At 33.2% G+C, this 23,946-nt stretch overlaps 1 protein-coding gene across 3 annotated transcripts in view; it reads left to right on the top strand.

Annotated features, from left to right (window-relative positions):
• Positions 1 to 23,946, top strand: part of LOC128245509 (uncharacterized) — a 66,810-nt gene that overhangs the window by 8,233 nt on the left and 34,631 nt on the right. For 2 of the 3 annotated variants that reach the window (XM_052963712.1, XM_052963717.1), the window contains exon 2: positions 21,856 to 22,655. In XM_052963712.1, the coding sequence (XP_052819672.1) occupies positions 22,511 to 22,655 (145 nt within the window). In that variant the 5' untranslated portion in view covers positions 21,856 to 22,510. Of the gene's footprint in view, positions 1 to 20,649; positions 21,435 to 21,855; positions 22,656 to 23,946 lie in introns of those variants that run through there. The other variant, XM_052963704.1, reaches the window with a different exon arrangement.

The following is a 23,946-nucleotide window of genomic DNA, read 5'->3' as shown; positions in this document are numbered from 1 at the left end:
GAAAGAAAAACAAAACATACAGAATTACTTTAATTTCTTTTAATAAGTTTGACGTTTCTTCACGAAGAAATATAAAGTATTAAACGTATGTGAAAAAAAAAAAAAAAACACTAGCAATTACAATGTTTGATGCCGTTGCTGTGGACCAGATGGAATTCTTTCATTCACCAATGTGACTGAAATGCACTGGTAGTGCTGACATGAATTATGAGTTTAAATGTATTAGCATGTGTATTTTTATAGTTTTGTGAGCAATGTGGAACAAATGTTTACACCGATTTCCTCTCGTCAAACCGGGCTTCCTTTGGCAGGTTTTATTGCAAAACCAGTATTGGTAATTACTTGATTTAAATTATATAGTATTTCTTGTACGCTTGATACACGCTATAGCATGCTTAAAAACCTCCCTGCACAAGCTTAGCTGCTACAATGGTTTGTAATTCCAAAACCAGAACAAAGCAGACGCAAGCAGAACAAAGCTCTGCGTAAATAGCCGCAATTGCTAAAAATTGCCTTGTCAAGTCAAATGAAATATCTGACTGGATGACAAAATCGGAACGAAATTATTCATAAATTCTTTTATTCTCAGTGAAGTGCAGTCTGACAGAAGATGAATCATGCTTTTGCAGCAAAAACTGGAGGCCATGATGAATACAGTTTATTAAATAAAATGGAACAACGGCATAAAAAGCAGGGAATTCAATTGAATTTCGTTTTGCCATGTGCAGTATAGTACAGTTTCAACCATTAATAAGAGATTCGTTCAGGTTAACCATACGGAATAAGGTTTTTAGCTCGACTATTCAAAGAATAGGTGGGCTATACTACTCGCCCCAGCGTCGGCGTCGGCGTCGGTGTCGGCCTCGGCGTCGGCGTCCGGTTAAAGTTTTAGGGCAAGTTCGGATTTTCACTTATAAGTCCAATACCTTACATTCAATTGAGTTAATACTTCACACAGTTGTTCAGGGCCATCACATGATGAGGTTAGATATTATTCTTTACACTGATTATGGCCCCTGATTGACTATGGAACTTGGGTTAAAGTTTTAGGGCAAGTTGGAATATTTATTAATAACTTCTATATCCTTTGTTCAATTGACTTAATACTTCACACAGTTGTTAAGGACCATCCCACAATGAGGTTACATAACTCCATATTATCCTAAATACAAGTTATGGCCCCTGATTGACTTAGGTTAAAGTTTTAGAGCAGGTTAAAGTTTTAGGGCAAGTTGGGATTTTCACTTAAAACTCCAATACCATTCATTCAATTGACTTAATATTTCACACAGATGTTCAGAGCCATCACATAAGGAGGTTTGATAACTCCATATTATCTTTTATACAAATTATGGCCCCTGATTGACTATGGAACTTAGGTTAAAGTTTTAGGGCAGGTTGGGATATTGTTTTATAACTTCTATACCCTTCATTCAATTGACTTAATACTTCACACAATTGTTCAGGACCATCACCCAATGAGGTTACATAACTCCATATCCTTAATACAAGTTATGGCCCCTGCTTGACTTAGGTTAATGTTTTAGGCAAGTAAAAGTTAAGGGCAAGTTGGGATTTTAATAAAAAAAACTTCTATACCGTTCATTTAATGCACTTAATAAAATTCAAAATTATTTACGACCATCTTACAACAGGAAACATAACTCCGTTTTAAGCCTAAATACAAGTTATGGACCTTGATTTTTTTAAATTTTATTTCCTTTAAAAGGCATATTTGTATATTCTTAACCATATTTTCATGATGGGAAATCAAGTTATTTGAATGACTTGCGTCATTGTTTGGGCGGGCTGGTGGGAGGGCAGCATCAAAGTCACCTTATGTATCAAATAATTTTAGTAAGGTTTGACATAAAGAGACCAAACTTGGTATTATTACATCGTTATTGTATTCTAAGTCAAAGCGGCGTAGTCGAGCGCGCTGTCTGACGACGGCTCTTGTTTGGATAACTTTTATGGTCGTTTTTATTTTGGGAAAAGGGGAACAAGCGAAAACATTATTAAATTAAACAAAAAAATGGAAGAACAGCTTTTGTCAATGATATTGCTTGTTTTAGGATATAAGCATATTTTACTCTGTGAAAACGTATGAACTAAAGCAACTATTTGGTCAGAAATTTAGCCAAATATATATCTGAGAATTTAAGGAACCCAATAGGATAGAATTAATATGATTCAGAAAGTAGGTCAGAATTAATAATCGCCCACACTCTTACTTCGAAGATAGACAATCGCATCATAGGGAATGAGAAAAGGATTGGTATAAACGACACACCATAGACAGAAGGGTGACATTTAGCCATACATTTATTATCACATGTGCTATGCGTGTCATTCTTTACAATGAAACCCCTTCCCTGGTTTAAGACAGTGACCCAAACATGTATAAATACACGAATTATCAATATAATGTCAGCCAGTAATGTCTTGCTTTTCCGTAGTTTTTTAAGTATAAAGATTACGCTTGTGGACTTTGGAAAACATACGATATACACATTTGTGAGCGAACTATTTAGCGCCAGAACATCACCTTGGTGATATATAACAATGGTAAAATATCTTTTTCAAATTGGAATGGCTTTTGCTTTAGAGAAACAGAAATTTTATGAAAGTCATGTCTGTCACGTTTATCTGCTGGTGTATAAAAGGTACATTTGAATAAAATTTCAAGTCCCGCAAGCAACAAACACGTTTCGAAACAAATATCCTTATTCAATTTGTTTCTCACCAGCATGACATTCTCTGTATTGAATTGATATTATGTTCATCCAGTGAATACCCCGGTGAACAGAGTGTAATATCTGTTTTATATTATTCTAATGATCCTGATCAGTTTGCATCGATCGTTGGCATTTCCATTGGGATTTACGCCAAAGGCTTTTTTATTATGGCGTCATTGTTGTACAGATCAGTATCTAATTATGTCTCCAAATGACCTTATCAAAACAACTTTTCATTTGGAAACGTACACTACACTGGCCTATCATTTCAATCACAGAGTTATAGTAGATGGTATCATTATAGTATATATTACAGGGTTTTGGAGAATATATCAAGATTATTGTATAAAAATCCCATGCCGTATTGTAGATTAGACCATTGTTAAATATGCCAGTAAAATATATTTCTTTCTTTTTTAAAGACGATGACGGGTTTTCACGAGAGGTCAAGTGTGGGTCGAGCGACTATGAACACAAAACCTCTTCCACATAGTTGAACTCATATATACGTCGTTACAAATATTATATCAAATTTGACAAACCAAACGTTGACTTAATATCTTGAACCATTTCGAACGGTCTTAAGGTCCTCTTTCACATAAGTACTTTTTCTGTCATAATTTAGTTACCCGGGACCATGAATATGAACAGTTTTAAGTTTGAGTTCAAACTCAAACTCCGAGAAGCACTTTTATTAAATTACAAAAAAGCGTCTTAATTCCATTCCTTCTACTAATGAATGTCACCTTTAATTGGTAAAAGCATTCAGCAAATGTTTTCACAATAACTTTACCAGAAGGAAAGCTACAATGACATGAAGATTTGCGGTTGAATGTGCAAGCATTTGAACATTTTGAACTTAACAAAATATACACAGGAGAGTGCATTCATATCATAAAAAGTTATTCAAGTTATGAAATGTCTAAAACAATGGGATTGCTTTCTTGTTGCATTGGCATTTTAAGGCATAAGCGAACCTTTTATAACAGTCTGATCAATTTATCAACCGGAGCTGACAGTTCCTTTGTGAGGAAAGGTAATGCCACCTGCATTTATGAAGATTAATTATACATGTTGCAGACACTGATATCAAAGGAAGCTACATCTTCTTCCTTTTTTCGGTAAACCTGTTTAATAAGAATTATTTTTGAACTGAATGTTCTTTATACGATGAACAGTGTATGTAGAAATGCATAAGCACATTTACGGCAAATGGGTTTCATTAGACAATACGTATCTTGTTATCTCACCCGTCATATCATGTTCGGGTTATTGTTACGCTCTTGAATTTATGGAATACCCAAAATAATAAGCAAACTACAACATATGCAAAACGGCATTACTGTTGTTGGTTCAAATAGCGTTTTTATGTGTTTTTCTTCCAATCAGTTCCACTTTTCCAAACTGGATCTGTAGACATATTTGTCCGTTTGAATGGCTAGCATGTGTTTTTTGTTAAAGGTCCCTTCAATTTGTATATTTTGTATCATTTACTTTTTTTCTTTCAAGTTCGTCCGTATTGGATCACATGACTTGCATTGCTGATATTGAAATGTTTGAAGCATCTTCTTCGTCTTCTTCTTCTTCCTCATTGATATTCTGGACGCAGACCTTATTTACTTTTCAAGTTATAATGCAGTAATAAAGCAAAGTTTATGCATTGGGTAGGTATTCTTTATTTCTTTCGGAAAAAGCTTTTGAAGAGTTTGTTTAAAATCGAGGTCAATTTGTACCTTTGAATAAAATAATTCCTGGTCATTGAATTTTAATTTCATTTAATTTCGATGCAAATGTTTAAATACACTTACGAGATGCGTTAAAGAACATATAAAGGAATTGCATTGTTGGAAATGATTGCAAAGTGTCTGCATGTTAAGCATTTCAGGCGGAAGATAAGAGAGGAAAAGGCCGTACAAAACTCTGAAAGATATTAAAGATATACAGAGATAAATTGAGGAGCTCTCACGTTGTCATAAAATCACAATTTCGTTTAACGAGTTCAATAACTTTGTAAGTAAGCGAGACTTTGCGGTGCTTATAAAAATATTTCCTGGATGAGTTGAATACGTTTGTGTATTATATGATACCGATTATTATTTTCCTTTAAAGGTTAACAAAACAGACCTTCAAGATTCACTTGCGCTAATGATGAGAGGAATACCACAAACTGACACAGCAATGGCATATCTCTCGTTACATGCATTGAAGAAATAAAGTACCCATAAATATATATCCGATCGTTATAAGTTCCGCTAATAGGTCGAGTGAATATAGAGGTGATATGCAGAACATGAACACTAACTTTATAGTGAAATTTGCTTTCTTTTAAGATTGAGACGTAACAATCGTTACGATGAGATCATTTTTTAACGTTCATGAAGTCCCTTCCTGTCTAAATGCAGAAAATAACACACGTTTATGAACGCATTTTAAGACATCATCAGGAAACATTACATTATCCTCTCAATATTTAGATTGAAAATCAAGTACATTAAGCAAATCAGAATAATCACGTTTTTCAAATGCAAATCATTTTGTATGATCAATCGAAATAAGACACAAACGTAAGCCTTACTGGAAAAATTCCAAAATAGACAATAATCGTTTCCAATAAATATGCTTTCACAGATGAGTTTTATTTCACATGTGTAATACGGAATTATTTTGACGGTTATATTAAACTGGAAACAAGGTAAAGCGCGCAAAAAAGTACGTTTTGACTTTTTTTCAGGTAATTCCTATAATTTAGTAAGTGTCTGAAACTCTGACAGGCGTGTTGGACATTTTAAGCACCATATTTGATATATAACTGTTCTCGGAAATGAAGCACCCTCATTCTGAAACCTTCCTATACACTAAGCCGTTCAATCGTATATTTATAAAGTCATAAACAACCACGTCCGATGATACAATATTTATTGTTATCAATTATTTATTTCTTAGTTGTCAATTTATTTGTTCTATTAAACGAGAGCAAAGCTGAATCTCATATTTTAACCTGGCAGACTGCCTCAACCCGGTCCGTAGACCTGAAGATTTAAACCCAATTACATTCTCGACTATCATAATCCTAACCAGAAACAGACCCTTCTCGAACTCCCGAAATAAGTTTTTATACTCCCTAATTGTCCCCAATTAACACCCTTAATAGTTTAACGATATCATGTGATACATTTAATCTCACGTGACAATAACCAAACTATTTTACTGGCTATCGCCACAAAGAGGAGCTTGTCAAACAGTAATTTCAGTGACGTCAAAATTAATTAGACCAAACCCCTTTAAAATGAGTTAAGTAAACAAGGTAATTAAACTTATTTCTGGACAGTACTTACAATAGCCTTTAGCGGTTGACCTCAACCTTGAGCGAGTGATCTTCGAAGGTACCAAATAACGTATGAGTTTAGCACAAGGCAGATCCTTTGATAATTATTATTCAAGTCTTACGGTCATTCTAAGCATATGCTAAAGTGATAATCTGTTCCATCTATTCTCAAAATATCATGGCATTTTGATAACTTAGTTGTTCAAGAAAGGAATGATGACATTAACAGCGTTGAATTAATATTGGCGGGGTTCATTGTTTTACAGAAATAAAAATAATAAACAGAACGATAAACAACCATAAGACATATTTCGTGTGTTAACAACGGGAAATAACTGATAAAAAAACTCTCCAACCATTCTAAAATCGAGTGACATAATTGCTCATTTTTTATTTACTATGTGACTGATTAACCAGAAAAGGAACCACAAGAAAAACCCTTGAATGCTAGATGTTAAAAAGGTACACAGGTCACAGGTCGCAGTTCTTCTTTTCTTGCATACCGGACGTGTGTTTCCGGTCATATGACCAGTGCTGGAAAAAAACATCTTACATACCCCATGTAAGATGAGTCTCGCGCAACAACGCGCCACTTCTTATTTCATATATTGTATGGTTTATGAAAATAATATTGTGTCATTTCAATAAAGCGCAATCAAATATGTATGTTTGCAAGACTTTTAATTAAAATTGAAAATAAATAATCGTAAAAAACGCTATTTTTAGTTATTTTAAGTACTGCGCTCTATGACGTCAGTAAACAACGTCGCACGCGCTTTTTGGTGTAATTGTACAAAAGTTCGTTTTCAACGCCAATTTTTCCACAAAATGATAAATTTAGATATGCAAGAAAAAATATCAATCAAGTTTTTCCGGTCCGGATCGAAAAATCCGACCCTCGGGCAAGCCTCGTTACGGGCTTACGCACGTGCCCTCGGGTCGGATTTTTCTATCCGTTCCAGAAACACATGATAGATACTTATAGTCTGTCACTTGCGTGTAAATACTATTTTGCATCGTCCAGATGATTGTGATTGTGTCCTGAAATATCTTATTGATTCATACACCTAAAGTATATAAATTGCATATGCATGTTAACCAAAACATGTAAAAGGACAAAAAAAAAAACGATCATGTTATAAACTCAACATATACTACCGCCACTTCAAATCTTAACATTACAGTGAAAAAGCCGAACATACGTTTGTGCTTTTTAAGGTACCAATCATTAATTTTTGAGAAGCTCTGGTATCTCAATAAATAGTTGGAGAACAAAATGCCGTAAGCCTGACCATTTCCGACCATTTATATTGGACCGGCTTTTGCTGTTATTGCAATCCTTGGTGAGGTATACATTGATCGTCGCAACCATGCATTACAACTGTAATCTTAGACATTGTCTTTGACTAAACCGCTTCCATGGTTTCTGTTATACTCGGCTTGGAATACCTTACTATGTTGTATTAACTGGTATGTAATAACCAGGCATTTTGATACACCGATTCGATTACGAACTTAACTTTGATTTTATGAAAATTTTGCAAATTCATGTTATCTTTAAAACCTTTTTTGGCCGACTCGGAGTGTTTTGGCTTGTGACGTCAATTTCTTCAAATATTTTACATAGGTAATCATTTGGAAGAAAAGATTAGCTAATATATTTCGCTTTTATTTTTAATGATGTTTTCTCCCAGTTTTCCAGTTTTCCTGTTCCAAGTTTTAGTAAAATGATTTTTTTATTAACTCTATGCTCACACAGTTTAAAACCTTTTATTTTATAAGGCTGACTGTGTGTGATGCTCATAGTTTCAAACAATGACTGCATCGTATCTTTGAAAAGTGTTTGCGTTAGGTGCTCTGTATTCCACCTTCTGCAAATAGAGTTGGGATATCTAATCATAGATGTACTTGGAGTTTACCTATAAGTTTATAATTATTTATTTTATTATCAAGTTCCTCAAGTTAATGCATACTTTGAGATTTACCTTTTACGTTTTTTCTTTATTAAGGATTGTTGGGATAAGAGTAAGGTTTGTGCACTTAAACTGGTTTAAACACCCAGTAAATTTACATTTTACTGACCGTTCCAAGTCGCTACCTAACAATCCTTGATAAGCATGCCTAGTATTTTATATATAGTATGTATGCACTGTGCTATTTGTGGAGTTTTGTGCTGTTCTTCCATGTTTCTTGTCTGTGACTTTTTGTTTTCGTGTTCTATGTCTTTGGCGTTTACCCAGTGCCACTAAACCGGGTATATGTTTAAACCTTTTGCTACTAAGCTTGTTTCAGTAGCTTTTCACATAAGTATTAAAGTTTTTGTACTATATCCAAATACATTTATCCGGGTGTTATACGCTAAAACTGTCTTGCCATAGCAGCTTTTAAAGCGACGTGATGGTGTTCGCCGGTGATGGTCATGGGTTTTGTCCACATCAGATTCTGAAACATGACTATATAGTCTGTTTCATTACAAATATGATATCTAATTTCTTCCAATGTACACTATAGCTTTCCTGAGTAACATAGTTCATACCATCGGATTTATGTTGTTGTTTTTTATTTGAATTCGCAGAATTAATAACGCAAGTTAGCCATAGCAAATGTGCAAAATGATATTAATCGAACATTATCGCCAGTCAATTGTTTTGATACATTTGTAGCAGACAGATCGATTCCTTGATATAACCAACTGAATGCGTACAACGTGTATTCCAACCGCATTCATAAATAAAATTGAATCATACATTTTATAATAGAAATGACATACATTTTTGTTTGGGAAGAACATCTGTCAGATGTACAAAGTATATCTATTGTAGGTAAACAGTTATATAGGTTTTATAGGCACTGCAAAATGTCAAAAGCAATATGTTTAATACACTAATTAGACATATAGAAACTCCGCTATTTTATAGTAAAGAGCACATTTCTATCATTTACTGGATATATGAAACATCATTCTAAACACAAGCACTCCTATAATGCACTGTGTTTATTTGCCTTGATATTATTTAGTTTTGTGACAGTAAATGTAAGTACACTTTTGGCAACGCCCGCTAGATCGGCTTATTGATATAAATTATGAAAAACAACATCATAGTGTATCCCTAACAAAATAACAATCGCTTTATTGTACAGATAACTCCATGAAAACGTTATTACCTGGCTTATTCGCGATTTATAGAGATCTTCATCACGTAAAGTAAAACACATTGCAATGTGTTTACCTTTGTTGATATCAGTTCGTCCTGGAGCACATGTTTTCTTTCATCGTTTTTACTTTGCTTGTAATAAATATAAACAGTTTTGTTTTCAAATGATCCATGCAAGTTTCTTCAATATGATAGTAATAAAATATACATATTTAATATACGTTAAAGCATAATACTTATAAAAAAATTATTCCCTTTTTATAAAGATAAACTTTTATTCGAGAATAAAATAGAGTTCATTAAAAACGGCGTATTCTTGGTTACTATGGTAGCAGTCAATTTGTTGTCCCTTGGTGTCGGGGATGACATTCTGAAATGTTGCGATACCGGCCTCGGGAACAGCTTCAGATGTCACGCCCTCATCCTCGGGATAGCAGGTTTGACTGTTATCCAAATAACCACGAAATAACTGTAGACTGTCTATACATCGAATTTAAATATCGTTTCAAACTTCCCTTCGACAAGACAATTGATCGACTAACTATCGTGTTGAAAGTCCACTGACAACTCAAGCTCAAAAAGTGTCATAACAAGAAGAGTTAATGACCGTGATATGGTGGGGAATGTGAAATGTGGCTTCCGTGACAGGCAAGGCTTATTGCCTCGATTTTCAAAAAATAGCCTGGTAAAAGTTGAGAGTTACACATATCAATTTTACATCAACTGTTATGTGCTTGCCCAATTAAAAAAGTCATACATCTTTCAAATCATGCTTAAACAATGCACACAGTTAACACTACCAGGAACATAACCGTTCAATGAAAGAAAATGGCTATTACAATGCGGGTTGACTATTAACGTATGTCCACTTTCACCGTTGATGTAAAGATGATGAAGATTTTTCAAACCTGCTTTACACAGCGTTTGAAGTATCATGATATATTTCTACAACGAAATAAATTATATCAATTAAAGGGACCTATTTAGATTTTAAAAGGTCTGACCTCAACCATTTAGCTCTTTTGTTTGCTCTATTTTGCCGAGAAACCTTAGTAATATGATTGTGAAAACAATCAATTGAAGTTCGGATTTTCACAATTATGCTCAAATGAATAACCTGTTTGTTGTTTGTTTATTAAAGTAAGAACAATAACTAACCTTCAACAAAGTTAACACACTCTTTACCAACAATAAATATGCGAGTCGTTTTAAATATTGATGTAATTTATATTATTGGTCATATTTATAACATGAACTTGGAAAACTGTTATTCCAATTTCATAATGGCTCTATGAAGACAGCAGAATATTAATATAATATATAGCTCACCATTTGTGTACTCCTATATCAACACAACACCAATCTACCCTTCAAACTTTCATGAACTAATGTCTCTTGACAAGAATGGTGATTTGCTGAGTATTTTCTATTCGAATGTTCAGTGCATCGCATGTTTGTATTCCTTCAGATGCATTGTATCAAAAAGATTCAGGACTATATCGTAATTGATAAGTCAAAGACCGTTTAGAGGGACAAATGTTTTTTCTTAATATCGGCGAGGACTTGTTCTAAATCTAAACTATTTTTTTCACGTGACAGAATAGTATGATTAAAACCCGTAACTGTTTCACTCTATTTTGAAGCGCATCCCCTTTTGTATGATTTTGATGAATTTTAATTTCAAAATCCTGAAGAAAGGTAATTTTAGAGTTAAAATAAAAATAAATTGAAAACTAACTAAAAGGGAACACAAAACAAAATATAATAAAACAAATTGTACTTACTTTTTGTATTGTTTAGAAACTGTGACTTAAATATTGATTTTAGTGTAAGGCTCGTTGCATGTTTTTGCATATGGTGCATTTCAAATTTTTATCAATTTTGTTGATCAACCTGAACATTTAGAAGCTTGTTGATCTCCCTTGATAAACAGGACGATCTCTGCCCTTTCGCACGAAAAAAGGTGGATGATTTTCTATTTTATTTCATACTTCCTTGTCCGTAGTGATGCATCTTGTTCATTAATATCATTTTTTAAACTCGATGTTCTAAAGTTTAGAATTATCAGTCCATTTTGATTATAGGAAGTTTATTTTGAAGGTGTTCTCAAAGTATTAGGTCAAATATATGCCGGAGTAGCGTTTCAACAGTAGAGAACTCTTCAAACAAGAAATGCTCAAAGTTGTTTCCAATGTAAATAGTATTTGCATCAAAAGACGGACAACAGTCCTGATTGAAATATCTGCACAATGTGATAACTTTTCCAATTAGCAGATGTTGATTTTTAGCCAATTACACCACCATTGCCTCAATATCGTGTTCAAGAGATTGCCTTATTTGAGGTTATCACTGCCGATTTTAGGTCGTTGTGTCAATTTACATAACTAATGACTTCTTTAAAACTCCTTGCCTTAATATAATATAACTGGAGGGTAATGTTAATCTTCTCGAATTGACACATGGGTTCCAAAATTTGCTTTCTTCTAGTTTACAGTGCGCGCTTAAGACGACGATTTCGTCTAAGACAATCTTTGGTTTGATGAATAATTAATAGGTATTTCTCTTTTTTGGTTTAGATTGAATTTAGTACGGCATTTCCGCTGGGAAATTGATGAAAATTGATCAAACACGAGAAATGCAACAGGAATTATTGCTTAGACGCTTGTATCTTCTAAATTTGTTTTGAACATCCAAAAAGAATAATCAGTTATTACGGTAACAGATTATTGATTGTTCGAAGAATGTATTATTTCAAAGGACGTTTATTTCGACAATTTCATACTTGTCAAATGTTTACAGTGTCACTAATTATTTGTGTGATCTTTCAGGATCATTCAATTAAGAAAGGGTTTCATGACATTTACAGTACTGGTCCTATGTTTGTGTAGTTTGATATTGTACATAAATGACTCGACTTGAAACAAAAATAACGTTTGAACAGGTGAAAGTGAACGTTGGTAGTTTTTGCCGTCATTTACGTACACTAACAAATATAGGTGTATGTATCGGTGTAATATAACAATATATCTCACCTGAGTACATCAACTTTTGGTGTTTATGAGGTGATTAATAGATATTATTTTCATTTTCGGGGGGTCATTTGGTACACAATTAAAATAAACAATCATAGTGATTATGTACTAAATTAAAGAAAATGTCATATAATCACATACTGCATATGTTATTATCTAAATTAATTTTACTGCAACCGGATTAAGTTTAAAATTATACTGACTCGCAATACAAACGTAAATAGTGTGGAACTGTCTGCCTGTTAATCGAGGGTGTATGCTTTTGCTCCATGGGAGTCATTGGTTCGATCCTCACCAGATAACCAGATTCATTAAACCTGTTTATGTAGTCTTTTACACTACAGGCATTAGGTCAAAGTTCTACCGTAGTACCCTGTTATTTTACATGGCTTGTTTACGTAATTAATTTGGAGTATCGGAATAATGTTCTTCATTTGAATTTTCAGAATTGATAAAAACAAGTTGACCATGACAAATGTGCAAATTAATATGTAACCGAACATCAATGTGTTGTTATCGTCCAAACGTATCAATATATTGTTACCATTATGTTAAGTACCTTCAGAATGCGTAGAATACGTATTAAGTATTTTCCAAACGCATCTTCTATATAAAACTTGAACATATTCTTAATCATAATAGACAATATATACAATTTCCATCTGGGAAATATAATGATGATAAGGGAGGTACTGACAACGCTAACAAATGTGTCAAAAGCAATATGTGAAATACACAAAACAGCCGCTATGTGATAGTATACGTCACATTCCTATCATTTCCTGAATAGAAACAACATCACCAAGAACACAAACTCTGATATATTACAGTCTTGCCTTGATACTGATTTGTTCCTTGATGGTAAACTGTAAGTGCACTTCTGGCAATGCCTTCTACTATCAGCTTACTAATATAATCTGTAAAAAGTTACATCATGACGTATCTTGAACAAAATAGTTATAGATATACTGCATTTACCAACGCGTTCAGATAACTCCGTAAAAACAAACATCATTAAGACTCTGTAAAAACAAACATCATTAAGACTCTGTAAAAACAAACATCATTAAGAACACAATTGCAAATACCTGGTTGTTTCCTGATATATATAATTCTTGATTATTTCTGCGTACCTTATTGGCTTTGCTATCAGTTCCGTCCTAGACCAAAGGCTAGTTTATATAAACAAAGGCGATATTACATTTTACTTACACAACTGCTCACATCAATTTTCCTTCATTGTTTTTGCTATGATTGTAACAAATATGAACTGAATGTTTTTCAAACTTATAGGGCGATTTTCTTCTTGTAAAATAGATAAAAACTGAACTCAGCAATTTTTCGTACATACATAATAGTTACTTAAATACGGTGAAAACATTTGTTTACACAAACACCACTGATATGATGTACTGAGCAAAGTTGGTAAAACCACAATTTGTTAGATGCTGTTATTAAAGGAGATTGCATTGAAACAGTGAAGAAAATACCAAATGTTCCTCTATATACCGTCTATATACCAACGTCGCTAATAACTTTAATCGGCCGTTAGTCCGTCTTAAATCACTCTGAGGTTGTATTAGAAACAACTCGGACATTTCTCTTCGAAAAAACCTCGGATATATACGAACGGTTAACAATGCCAGATATCTTTACATTTAACTGCGCTGCAAGTTGATCGCGCAGTAATTTCAATTAAGCGGTAAAACGTAAAGATTTTGGAAATCTTAAATTGACACTCATATTCAAAATCAATACATACATATACAACAAACATCAATTTGGACTGATAAACCTCTCCTACTAACTAAATAATGCAATTATGGAAAGTATTTTTTACTGAAAACAAGATTGTAACCGTGTATTTAAATGCAGAAAGCGCAAAAATATTAAATGATTGGTGAATGCTAAAAGATTAACTGTGATCTACTATAGTCTCGTAGGGTATAAATACCGTGTTTTATGCGCGTTTCTTTCAAATAAAACTTGGTATCCTTAATAAGAACCTTTGTTTTCGACATTTATTTATCCTTAAAGGAATATTAAAAAACATATCATTATTTGTGGTTATTGAAGTTGGTATCTTTATATTTTATAAGAGCGTTTATTTGAAATTCACAACCGAACTTGCTTACATCCTTCAATGTCGATAAGTAAGTAGTTATGCAAAAAACTACAGAAGCTCAGTAGCAAAAAGTTAAAACATAAACCCGGTTTAATGGCACTGGGCAAACGCCAAAGACATAGAACAGAAAAATAAAAAATCACAAACAAGAAACATGGAACAACAGCACACAAATTTAAAATCAACACAACGCAAATACAAAAAAATAAAACTAGGTGTAAAACTAAATTAACAATGCCAGAAATGTAAAAAAGTATTTAAAAGTATTTTTTTCCATAAATATGCACTTTATACTATCTAGGTTCTCTAACATATTAAAAAATATTCTTTAAGAACAAATAGGTCAAACCATTTTCTTATGTACAGAAAAATATTCTGACAGTCATAATATTATTTTAATGGTACGGAAAAGATGTCGGCTTGTAATATTACCAGGAACATAATCATTAATACGTGTCTTTAACATTGAAATTCCACTGTAGACACCTTTACCAATGCGACAAATTAAATAAAAACTGCTTAACTTTTAGCATAGAAGGAATGTGTCTGAAGTCTTTATGACATTTTTATATAACGAAACAAACAAATTGAATCAAAGGGACTCATTAACGTTTTATAGAGCCAGACAAAGAAACAATAAATTTCTGTGAAATGTGAACAAAATTCTGTAAAGAGCCCTTTTAAAAATTAGTTTTTTTTTGTGGCTTGGATGGAATACGTGGGTTCTCTTTGTTCATAAAAGTAAGTGAACGTTCTCAAATTTAACAAAGTTTTCGCAAATGTTTTCCAACATAAAACGTATAAGTACAGTTTTAGCACTAAGTTATATGTTTGTTCATATCTATCAGTTTTACTGGGAAAACTTAAGAAAGGTTAGCCGCATGTTGTTATATGATAACTCTATTTAGACGGCAAAGTATTGATATTTTATAGAGCTCACCATCTTTGTGTACTCGTATATCAAAACGACACTAATTTCCCCTTTCTTGAATGAATATCTCTTGACAAGAGTAATGAGTTGCTTAGCAATTTCCTGTCGAACGTCTAGTTCACTGCAAGTTCCTATTTCTTAATACTTATAGCATCGAAAAATGCTTCAGGGCGATTTCAAAATTGCTTATGTCTTTCAAAACCATGATGAACGACGGCGATGACGTCAAATGCCCTTGTAAGGCTCGAAAAGTCTTTTGTATATCAACCAGGTCATATATATCGAACATGCTTATATCACATTATTTATGTGAACAACTACAGAAACAACCTCAGTAGCCAAAAGTTTAAAAATAAACCCGTTTAATGGCACATGGTAAACACCAAAGACATAGAACAAAACAAATCACAAACAAGAAACATGGAACAACAGCACAAAACTCCACAAACAACAACGTGCATATATACTATATACCCCCGCCCCCCGCGGTATGTTTATTATGTTAATGCCATGAATTGTTTCCGGTTTGACATAGCCATCGTTACTTTGTATCCGTGTTTTTCATAATACACATAAACGTGTATTTCTCATTTTATATCAATGATTAAGATTTATTTGAATACAGTAGTTCATTTTCCATATAAATGTTTAACGGTACGGTGATATATCCTCTTGATGTCGTGAATGCTATTTAAAGGCGATCTTCTTGTGTTTACACTGGAAATGCCGTTTTGTATCATTTATTGCAAATTTTGACGCCATTGTACTTGATATGCCGTCTCAATTTCAAAGAAGGTCTCGTTTGCGTTTAAAGTATAGTGTTTATATTGTGATTGGATATCGTCTTAGTATGCATTCTACTTATTAATAAATCTAAAGCGATTGGGCGTGTCTATTGTTTTAAATTATTCATGGTACTATATCTGCGCAACGGATGCAGCGCAGAAATGACATTGCTTTGTGGTATTTGGCTCATCACTTGAGCAGGTGAAATAGGTAGATATTGTTTGCTACTTCTTACCGGGAAAGGCATGTGCATGAATCTTACACTCATTGTACTTGTCCGTCCAGGAAACATGTCGGTCAGCGCCAACGGGCTCGCTTACTTACACATTTCCTGAACTCGTCGAATAAAATTGTGTTTTAAATACTTTCTCGTGAGAGTTCCTGCATTTAAATATCATCTATATTTTCATACAACAGCCTGGCAGCATTACAATTACACTCTGTTTCAAATCGTATTCTATTGTGTATTATGTTTAAAGATGTACTGCTCAATTGCTAAAAATATACTCGTGTTTAAAATCAATTCATACACATGTCTAAAAAACATAAATTTTGAGTGATAAACCTTTAGCTGCTTTTTAAATAGTGCATTTATAGAAAATATTGAATTTAAAAAAAGTTATAGTGGAAAAATTGTACTTCGTAAACAAATAAAAGTAGAAACCATAGAAAAAGAAAAAAAGAAAAAATAATAATTATATCGTGCATATTTAACGGCTAATTGAGAAATAATTCTGTAAGTTTCGCTGAAGTATATCGATAAATACAATATTTATATATATAAAGTACCAATAGAATGTTGGGGTCACTGCATGTGATCTGCCCGTGAACCGGCAGCAAATAAGCAAATCAGCTCCCTCTCCGCCCCTCTTCCCACCCGTGGCTAAACTAGTTCATGCCCACTAAAGCTCATACTTGCAATGTTATGGCAGAGCCATTGTTTACATGAATATTTCATAAATATGTTACAGTTTGTTTTGTTTTGTTTTGTCTCTAATTTGTTCAAGTTTAGCCTTTTTAACTCGGAGTCCTTCAGTTGATGGTGAATTCCCCTTGTTGATATAGAAGGCATGGATTTATAAGATGTATTCGGTTCGTTGGCTTAAATGTTGTCAGGAGTTGCTTGACGACTAACCTGGCCAATACCATGAAATACCTGCACAAGGTGATAATGATTCCAATTTTCACCGTAATTCTTAATTAAACATATACTATATCTGACGGTGACTTCTCACCAATTATAACAACATAGTGTGTTCAAGGCTTTGCTTGATTTGATGTTCTCGCTGCCAATTTAAGACTTGCTGTTTCAATTAACCAAACTAATGACTTCTTTAAATCTCCTTGCTTTAATGTCATAGAAATGGAGTGTGATGTAGATCTTCTCAAAATGACACGAAGGTTCACCAAGTTGCTAACTTCTAGCTTATAATGAGTGTTCAATAGTGCGATCTCGTCTTAGACAATCTGTGGCGTAATACATAATTTAGAGAGGCTTGGCTTTTTTGGTTTTGATTGGATTTAGTACGGCATTTCCTGTGGGAAATTGATTAAAACTGATTAAACACCAACTGTGTAACACAAATGGTTATATTGACGATCGTATCTGCAAGTTTTGTCTAGAACATTCGAATAGGATAATCAGTTGTTACAGTGTTAGATCATTGATTTATCGACGTATGTACTATATCAATGGAAGTTCATGCCAACTAACAACATATTTACATTGTAGCGATAAATGTTCTAACTTTATGTATAAACACTCTAAGTGTTAAATTTCAGTAAAAGAAATGTTCACATATATGTTAAATATAATATTATAAGTAAGTGACCCGACTTGTAGCAAAATGTACAATTTAAGCAGGTGAAAGTAGACATTGACAGTTTAACGAGCGCCTTTTTCTTCCAATGAACGGATATATAGTTATGAAACTGAATCAAACATGCTTATTATTATCTCATAAAAGTAGAGTTTCAGGATAATGGATTATATAGATTAATTGTATGGTTCAGTGTAAGATAGCAATTTATGTTTTAGTCACTCATGAAATATATATTATGATGTTCACGAGGTGAAAGATAGGCCGCTTTACCCAACCTTTGGGAGCATTTGGTACCGCCAGGCAGTCACTATTTCGTTTTCTTTTATTAAATGAAAACCTCAACAAGTCAGCACAACAAAACATATACATCGAACCATTACTATTGCAATGGAAAAAACTACCTCCTGAAAAAGAAACATTTACATCACAAGTTTCCACGGATGCAATGTGCTATTCCAGAGAGTGTCAACAATTTCAAGCCATTTACCTAAACGAATTATCTACCCTAATAGCTTTGTGACAAATATCTTTGAGGAGATTCCCAGACGTTTTTTTCTAAATGTCAACACGTAATACATTATATCCAGAGTTCTAACCTTGCTTTGTTTCTAGTGTTGTAAGGTCTGCAAATGTATAGTTACTTAATTGATGTTGACGTAGATTATTCGATTACATTTCCCTTTACCGTTAAACGAAAATTGCCATTACTGGAGTTGACATTTTTGAACGCAAGTATTTTCAAGGGCGCTTTTTTATTCTCCGTAAACAAAGGTGAAATCTCGGTCAAGGCGATACAATGATACGTCATATATACCAAAATGAAAATACCGTTCCAGTGAGGATATTCACAATATTATTTATACATTTTAATGCATATGCTAACTCTTGCCACGCTTTGCTTCGGTTTAAGCCATAAAACATTAATTTTTGAACGGAAATATGAAACTCTACGATCTGATTTTTTGTCAGCAATATTATGTCATTGGTTTGTAGATATTTACGCAAAAATTTGCTCTTTCTAAGACAAGAAATAAAAAAGTTGTAAAGATGATACATCTGTGAGAGTGCAGCTTTAATACGTGTCGGTCAGACATTGGACCTTATGACTTTAAACAGGGTTATCGACAAATTTGGCTGGCGTGTTTGTCCCTGTAGCTTGCCCCTGTACTTATAATTATTTTCATATCTATGCAATCTGCACGAATATTTTGTAAATTAACCCAACCAATACCAAACTGCAACTACAAGTCGCTATGTCCCATGAGTAAAACGTTGAGAAATGTCCTGTCAAACATTCACTTTCCACCACAAGTCCTAGAAACATCTGCATGCTTGTCAATACTTATTTCATTACAGCCGAAATGCCAGATCTGGGTGTGATTCCACTTTCTCACCAGACATCATTCTGGTTTCAGCTATGGGAATACCATAGCGTTATCTGTGGGTAGGTGTTCTGACTTCACAGTAAAAATAATAGAATTATCAAAAATCTAAATTAAGCACAAAAGTGTTTTTAGAGCTACGTAGTTAAAATAATACATCAACGCTGCGAGTCAAAACTATTTAAGATAAAGTTTTTATAACGGCTGTTTGGACCGGTCAAAAAACAGGATGGTTTTGTTTTGCTATCATAGAAACACATATGTTATCATTGGTATTCGTATAGTATTACCTTAATAACTGCCGGATTGGTAATCCTGGTCTCAGATGTGTTCACGTTTCATTTTATTTTCTGATTTAATTTTGAGAATAGTGTGCGACAAAAAAAAAAAGATTTTTATAACGATTTGTTTCAATGAGACTGACAGCAAATGTTTAATATATAAACGCATTTAAGATCATTACTTACATTTACAGTCAATAGAACGGCTGTCGTCATTGAATTAGTAAAGTGACACTTAGCAGATAAAACGTCACTATTAGGATCTAAGTCAGTTAGAACATGTGTGTACAGTTAGCACATATAGTATTTATTTGACAAAGAAGGTCTCGCTCGCTTTCATCGCTTTGCCCATCTTAATCGTTAAGTTTTAACACAAACTGTTTAGCTTATTACTTAAATCTCATACTTAAACAGTTCTTTAATGAATAAAATACGATTTTTTAATATATTTTAAATAGGAGAAGTTGGTGGTACTAGATATGCCTGAAATTATACTAGAATATTTATATATATCATGAGTACCCTTACCAGAAAGAAACAATTATACCGAGAGGACGTGCGAATGTCCGGATTATTTTTTATTACTGTTGTCATGACGAAGTTTTGTACCTAGATCAATGCTCGAACTCAAATAGTTCTTCTAAAATTCGCGTATTTGACGATTTTTTATTATCCTTTTTAATCATATGTAGAGTATACGTATATAAAATGTATCTTAAACGCTATAATATTATTTTCATGAACCATACAGTAAAACAAGTAACAATGGGCACAGTGTTTCGCCTGACTCATCTTGCATGGGATGTGACAGACATTATTTTTCAGCATGGCTAAATTCACAGAAAAAGTCTGCCCGGGGTGCACTTATTTATTTTCTAATATGGGGGAATGTCCTTATGAAACCAAAATCTGGCCAAACTAATCTCGTTATTCTCCTGATGGTCAACTTCGATATACACCGAATACACACTATTATTACGTTATCCAAAACCGTTGAAGCAAGAGCGTGTAGCTCAATATGACTTCAGTATATAATTAGATATGCACGCTTACTCCCAATAAGATTTACAGATTAACAACTAATACAATTGTTTGAATATACCAAAAAGGATGATATGTCGGAATCAATGTTTGTTTTACATGTGTATGTATTAATTTGAATAAGAGTGTCACTTTAAACCTCGGAACGAATACAGAGCATCAAGATGAACAGAAATCAGTAGCTCGTATTATTTGGAGAGAAAAAAACGCCAATGAGGAAATCGATGGATATGACTCGACCGTCGGCATGCGGATTGAAATTAAATTCCGAAAGCATATAAGAACATCCCTTTTATTGAATTCCGGAGAATATTGGTTTCCATAGTGACGTTACATGAACTCTTGCAAGCTTTGAATAATTTCTTGGTTATTCAGACACATGAGATGATAAATGAGAGAACTCGAGGATTGAGCAGTTAAATTTACCTCGTCATGATATCAAATTGCGAGGGTTGACGTAAACGTTCATTAAAAGTGTAATGAGCTTCACTTTGCCAAGATCATTAGATCGGATGTATTGACGTTAAAGCCATTCAAGTAAATAGAGAATACATCGGGATCTTTTCAATGAGTGTTTTTGTGTTAAGAATTGCAGAAAGAAATACATTGAAACAACTGCATTTAATCGTGTAGCTTATGTAAATAAGAATTGTGAAATATTCTTCGGTTTTAATATTGTGAATGAAATCACATGGAGACGGATAACTGTTTGTGGTACATATGATTAGATTAAGTGCAATGTTTACTCGAAAAGTCTGAATATCTTTAAAAGGAGAGAAATACACAATTTATAACAACAAAAAAAGAATAGTGAGGTAAGCTTAATTCTGGCCCCAATTTCTCGAAACTTCTTAAGCTTAACAGACTTAAGACGCTTATTTCAATTAGATAAAATACATACTGAAAATGGATTTTGATAAATGAAAAATTGTTTATTCTGATAATCATACAGATTATTCCTACATTTTTAATAAAAAATCTTGAAGAAGTAAATATAACACATTTTATAGAACAACAAAAATAGTGAGATTAGCATAATCCTGATATAAGGGACTGAAGAATGTTTGAGAACTTGCGGGTTAGGGATTAATAAAGCGAAACTAGACTTAACATTTAAGTATGTGGGTGCATTGCAATAAATGCTCAATTTTGTAATACTGTTTCTTTATTTAAAAAATCAACTATTTTCTTTTGTTATTTAATTTGTAGAAATTATATTTGATCTTAAATTTTCAGAGCAACCGAGCAGTTTTGGAGAAGCGGGCAAAAATCACACTTGACAGACAACGGCGGTTTATCCGGATCAATCTTGTTTGTCTTGTCAAGAAAAACGACAATGAAACCAATTAAATTCCCCCAAATAAGACGCGTATGGGCTCCACCATATTGTAGCTGAACAAAAAAGCAAATTCTGGAATAAGACTAATCAATTAGTGCTATGGCTGGACCAGTGTAATTACATTGCCAAACGCCAAAAGATGCGTGTGTGGCAGTGATAATAGAAATAAAAGTTGTGGCAATATTGGCTATAAAGAAATATCTGACAGATAAAAGCTATCTTTGGATATCGAGCCGGGTTTATTGTTCCTACCGAGAGAATTGATCTTTACCAGTTTTCCGCGCCAATAGGTTTTAAGATTGACAAGAGGAGACGAATCAAGTCACATAACTTGTAAGAGCTTTGCTTTTATGAGCCAGTTGGGTAAAGAAAAAGTGTTTAAGATAGAATATGCTTGCGATGTGATGTGTTCTCAAGTACATAATTTTTGTGTTCGTTTGCAATGCCTCATCTGACAACTACCATCAGGTTTTGGATTCCACGCCGCGAGTGCTTATTATGATACAAACAAACAAATGAATACCCCAGGTTAGCATGTAATGGACTACAAACATGATTTCACCGTTGTTTCGGGAAGTACTAGATAAAAGAAGAAGGTTTCCAATGCATGTTAAGTGGTATCAAGACATTTCGTGCAAAATGAAGCAGGTGAAAATATGGATTGGACTAGGATTATTCTATGCAATTATTCCATGCGGTAAGTTTTCTAGTTTTCATATAATCTTGTTTAAAACTAATTTTCTTCTTAAACTTTTTAATACATAAGAAACCGTGCTGCAGCACTTTTTGAAAATTTCAAATTTCTGATTTATTCAATCCAAACGTTGTTTTTATAAAATAAATAAATTCAGTTTTTTTTTAAAGAAAGTTTTCTAAATATTAGAATCCCTAATATTCTTAATATCATTTCTGAATATACCTCCATGTTAGGTCAGAATGCCACTTTGAACCTTTTTACGCATTTATTATGATAGTCTTAATTTGTTAAAGGCTGGTTTAGCTTGAAGGCTGTCATTACCATTTCGTTCCTTGAGTCCACGACTGTTCTCATTGTTTTTTTTGGCCAAATAGAGAACACTTTATCACTAGTATTGTCTTTTGGGCTTAAAACAGTCAAAAGTCAATTAAAGAGAGTTATTCATTATTCCATTGTATTCTCGTAACTTCCAGAATGTTCTATGTCTTACATTGGTCAATAAAAACATGGTATCGCCGACGACACATGGTTATTTTTTATACAATATATGATATAAACACTGACTCCACAATGCTTCACAAGTCAGAAAAAATGAAAAAAATTAAAAACATATTTAAAAACAACATTTTTTTATTCATAAATGTAAATATTATAAAAACGAAAGATTCAAGCTTATGATTGTTTTATATATAATAAACATATTGCATTTTGGATTGTCTATGAAACTGTGATGACGTTTATAATTAACAAAGCAATAACAAGTCGATTTTCAGAGAACACTATCAAATGTTGTACGAAAAGTCAGGAACTCGATCGACAATTTTCAAAATAATATTTTCATTTCATATCAATCCTGACGTATCTGGTGTCATCAAAGTATTTTTTCCCAAAAAATGTACATGTTATCATTCATGATCAATTCTACAAATACCCTGGTAGCCAACTATCAATATAACGAAATATTCGAATTTGCTACCAGAACAAACTTAGAAAATCAACAAAACCTTGAAACTAAGTACACACTTGACAGTAAATTGAATGAAACCCATTTTAAGACAGTTTGCATTTGGAACTGAACAAATATTGATTCTCTTTTACCAAACAAAGTAAATACTACACTGTTTGCACATTTCCTGCGTTCTTAGAAACATTATAAGATCCAAAACCTCATTTCTATAACAAGCGTCAACACGTTTGACCATCATATTGTTCAAAGGTCAATATATGAAATTGACATACGAGCATGTATGGTTTTTATACAAAAGGTAAAACTATTTAACTACAATACGTA

Source organism: Mya arenaria, chromosome 2 (assembly GCF_026914265.1).
Source record: "Mya arenaria isolate MELC-2E11 chromosome 2, ASM2691426v1".
Lineage (NCBI taxonomy): Eukaryota > Metazoa > Mollusca > Bivalvia > Myida > Myidae > Mya > Mya arenaria.
The sequence above is the reverse complement of the archived record's forward strand: the minus strand, read 5'-3'. Positions and strand labels throughout refer to the sequence as shown.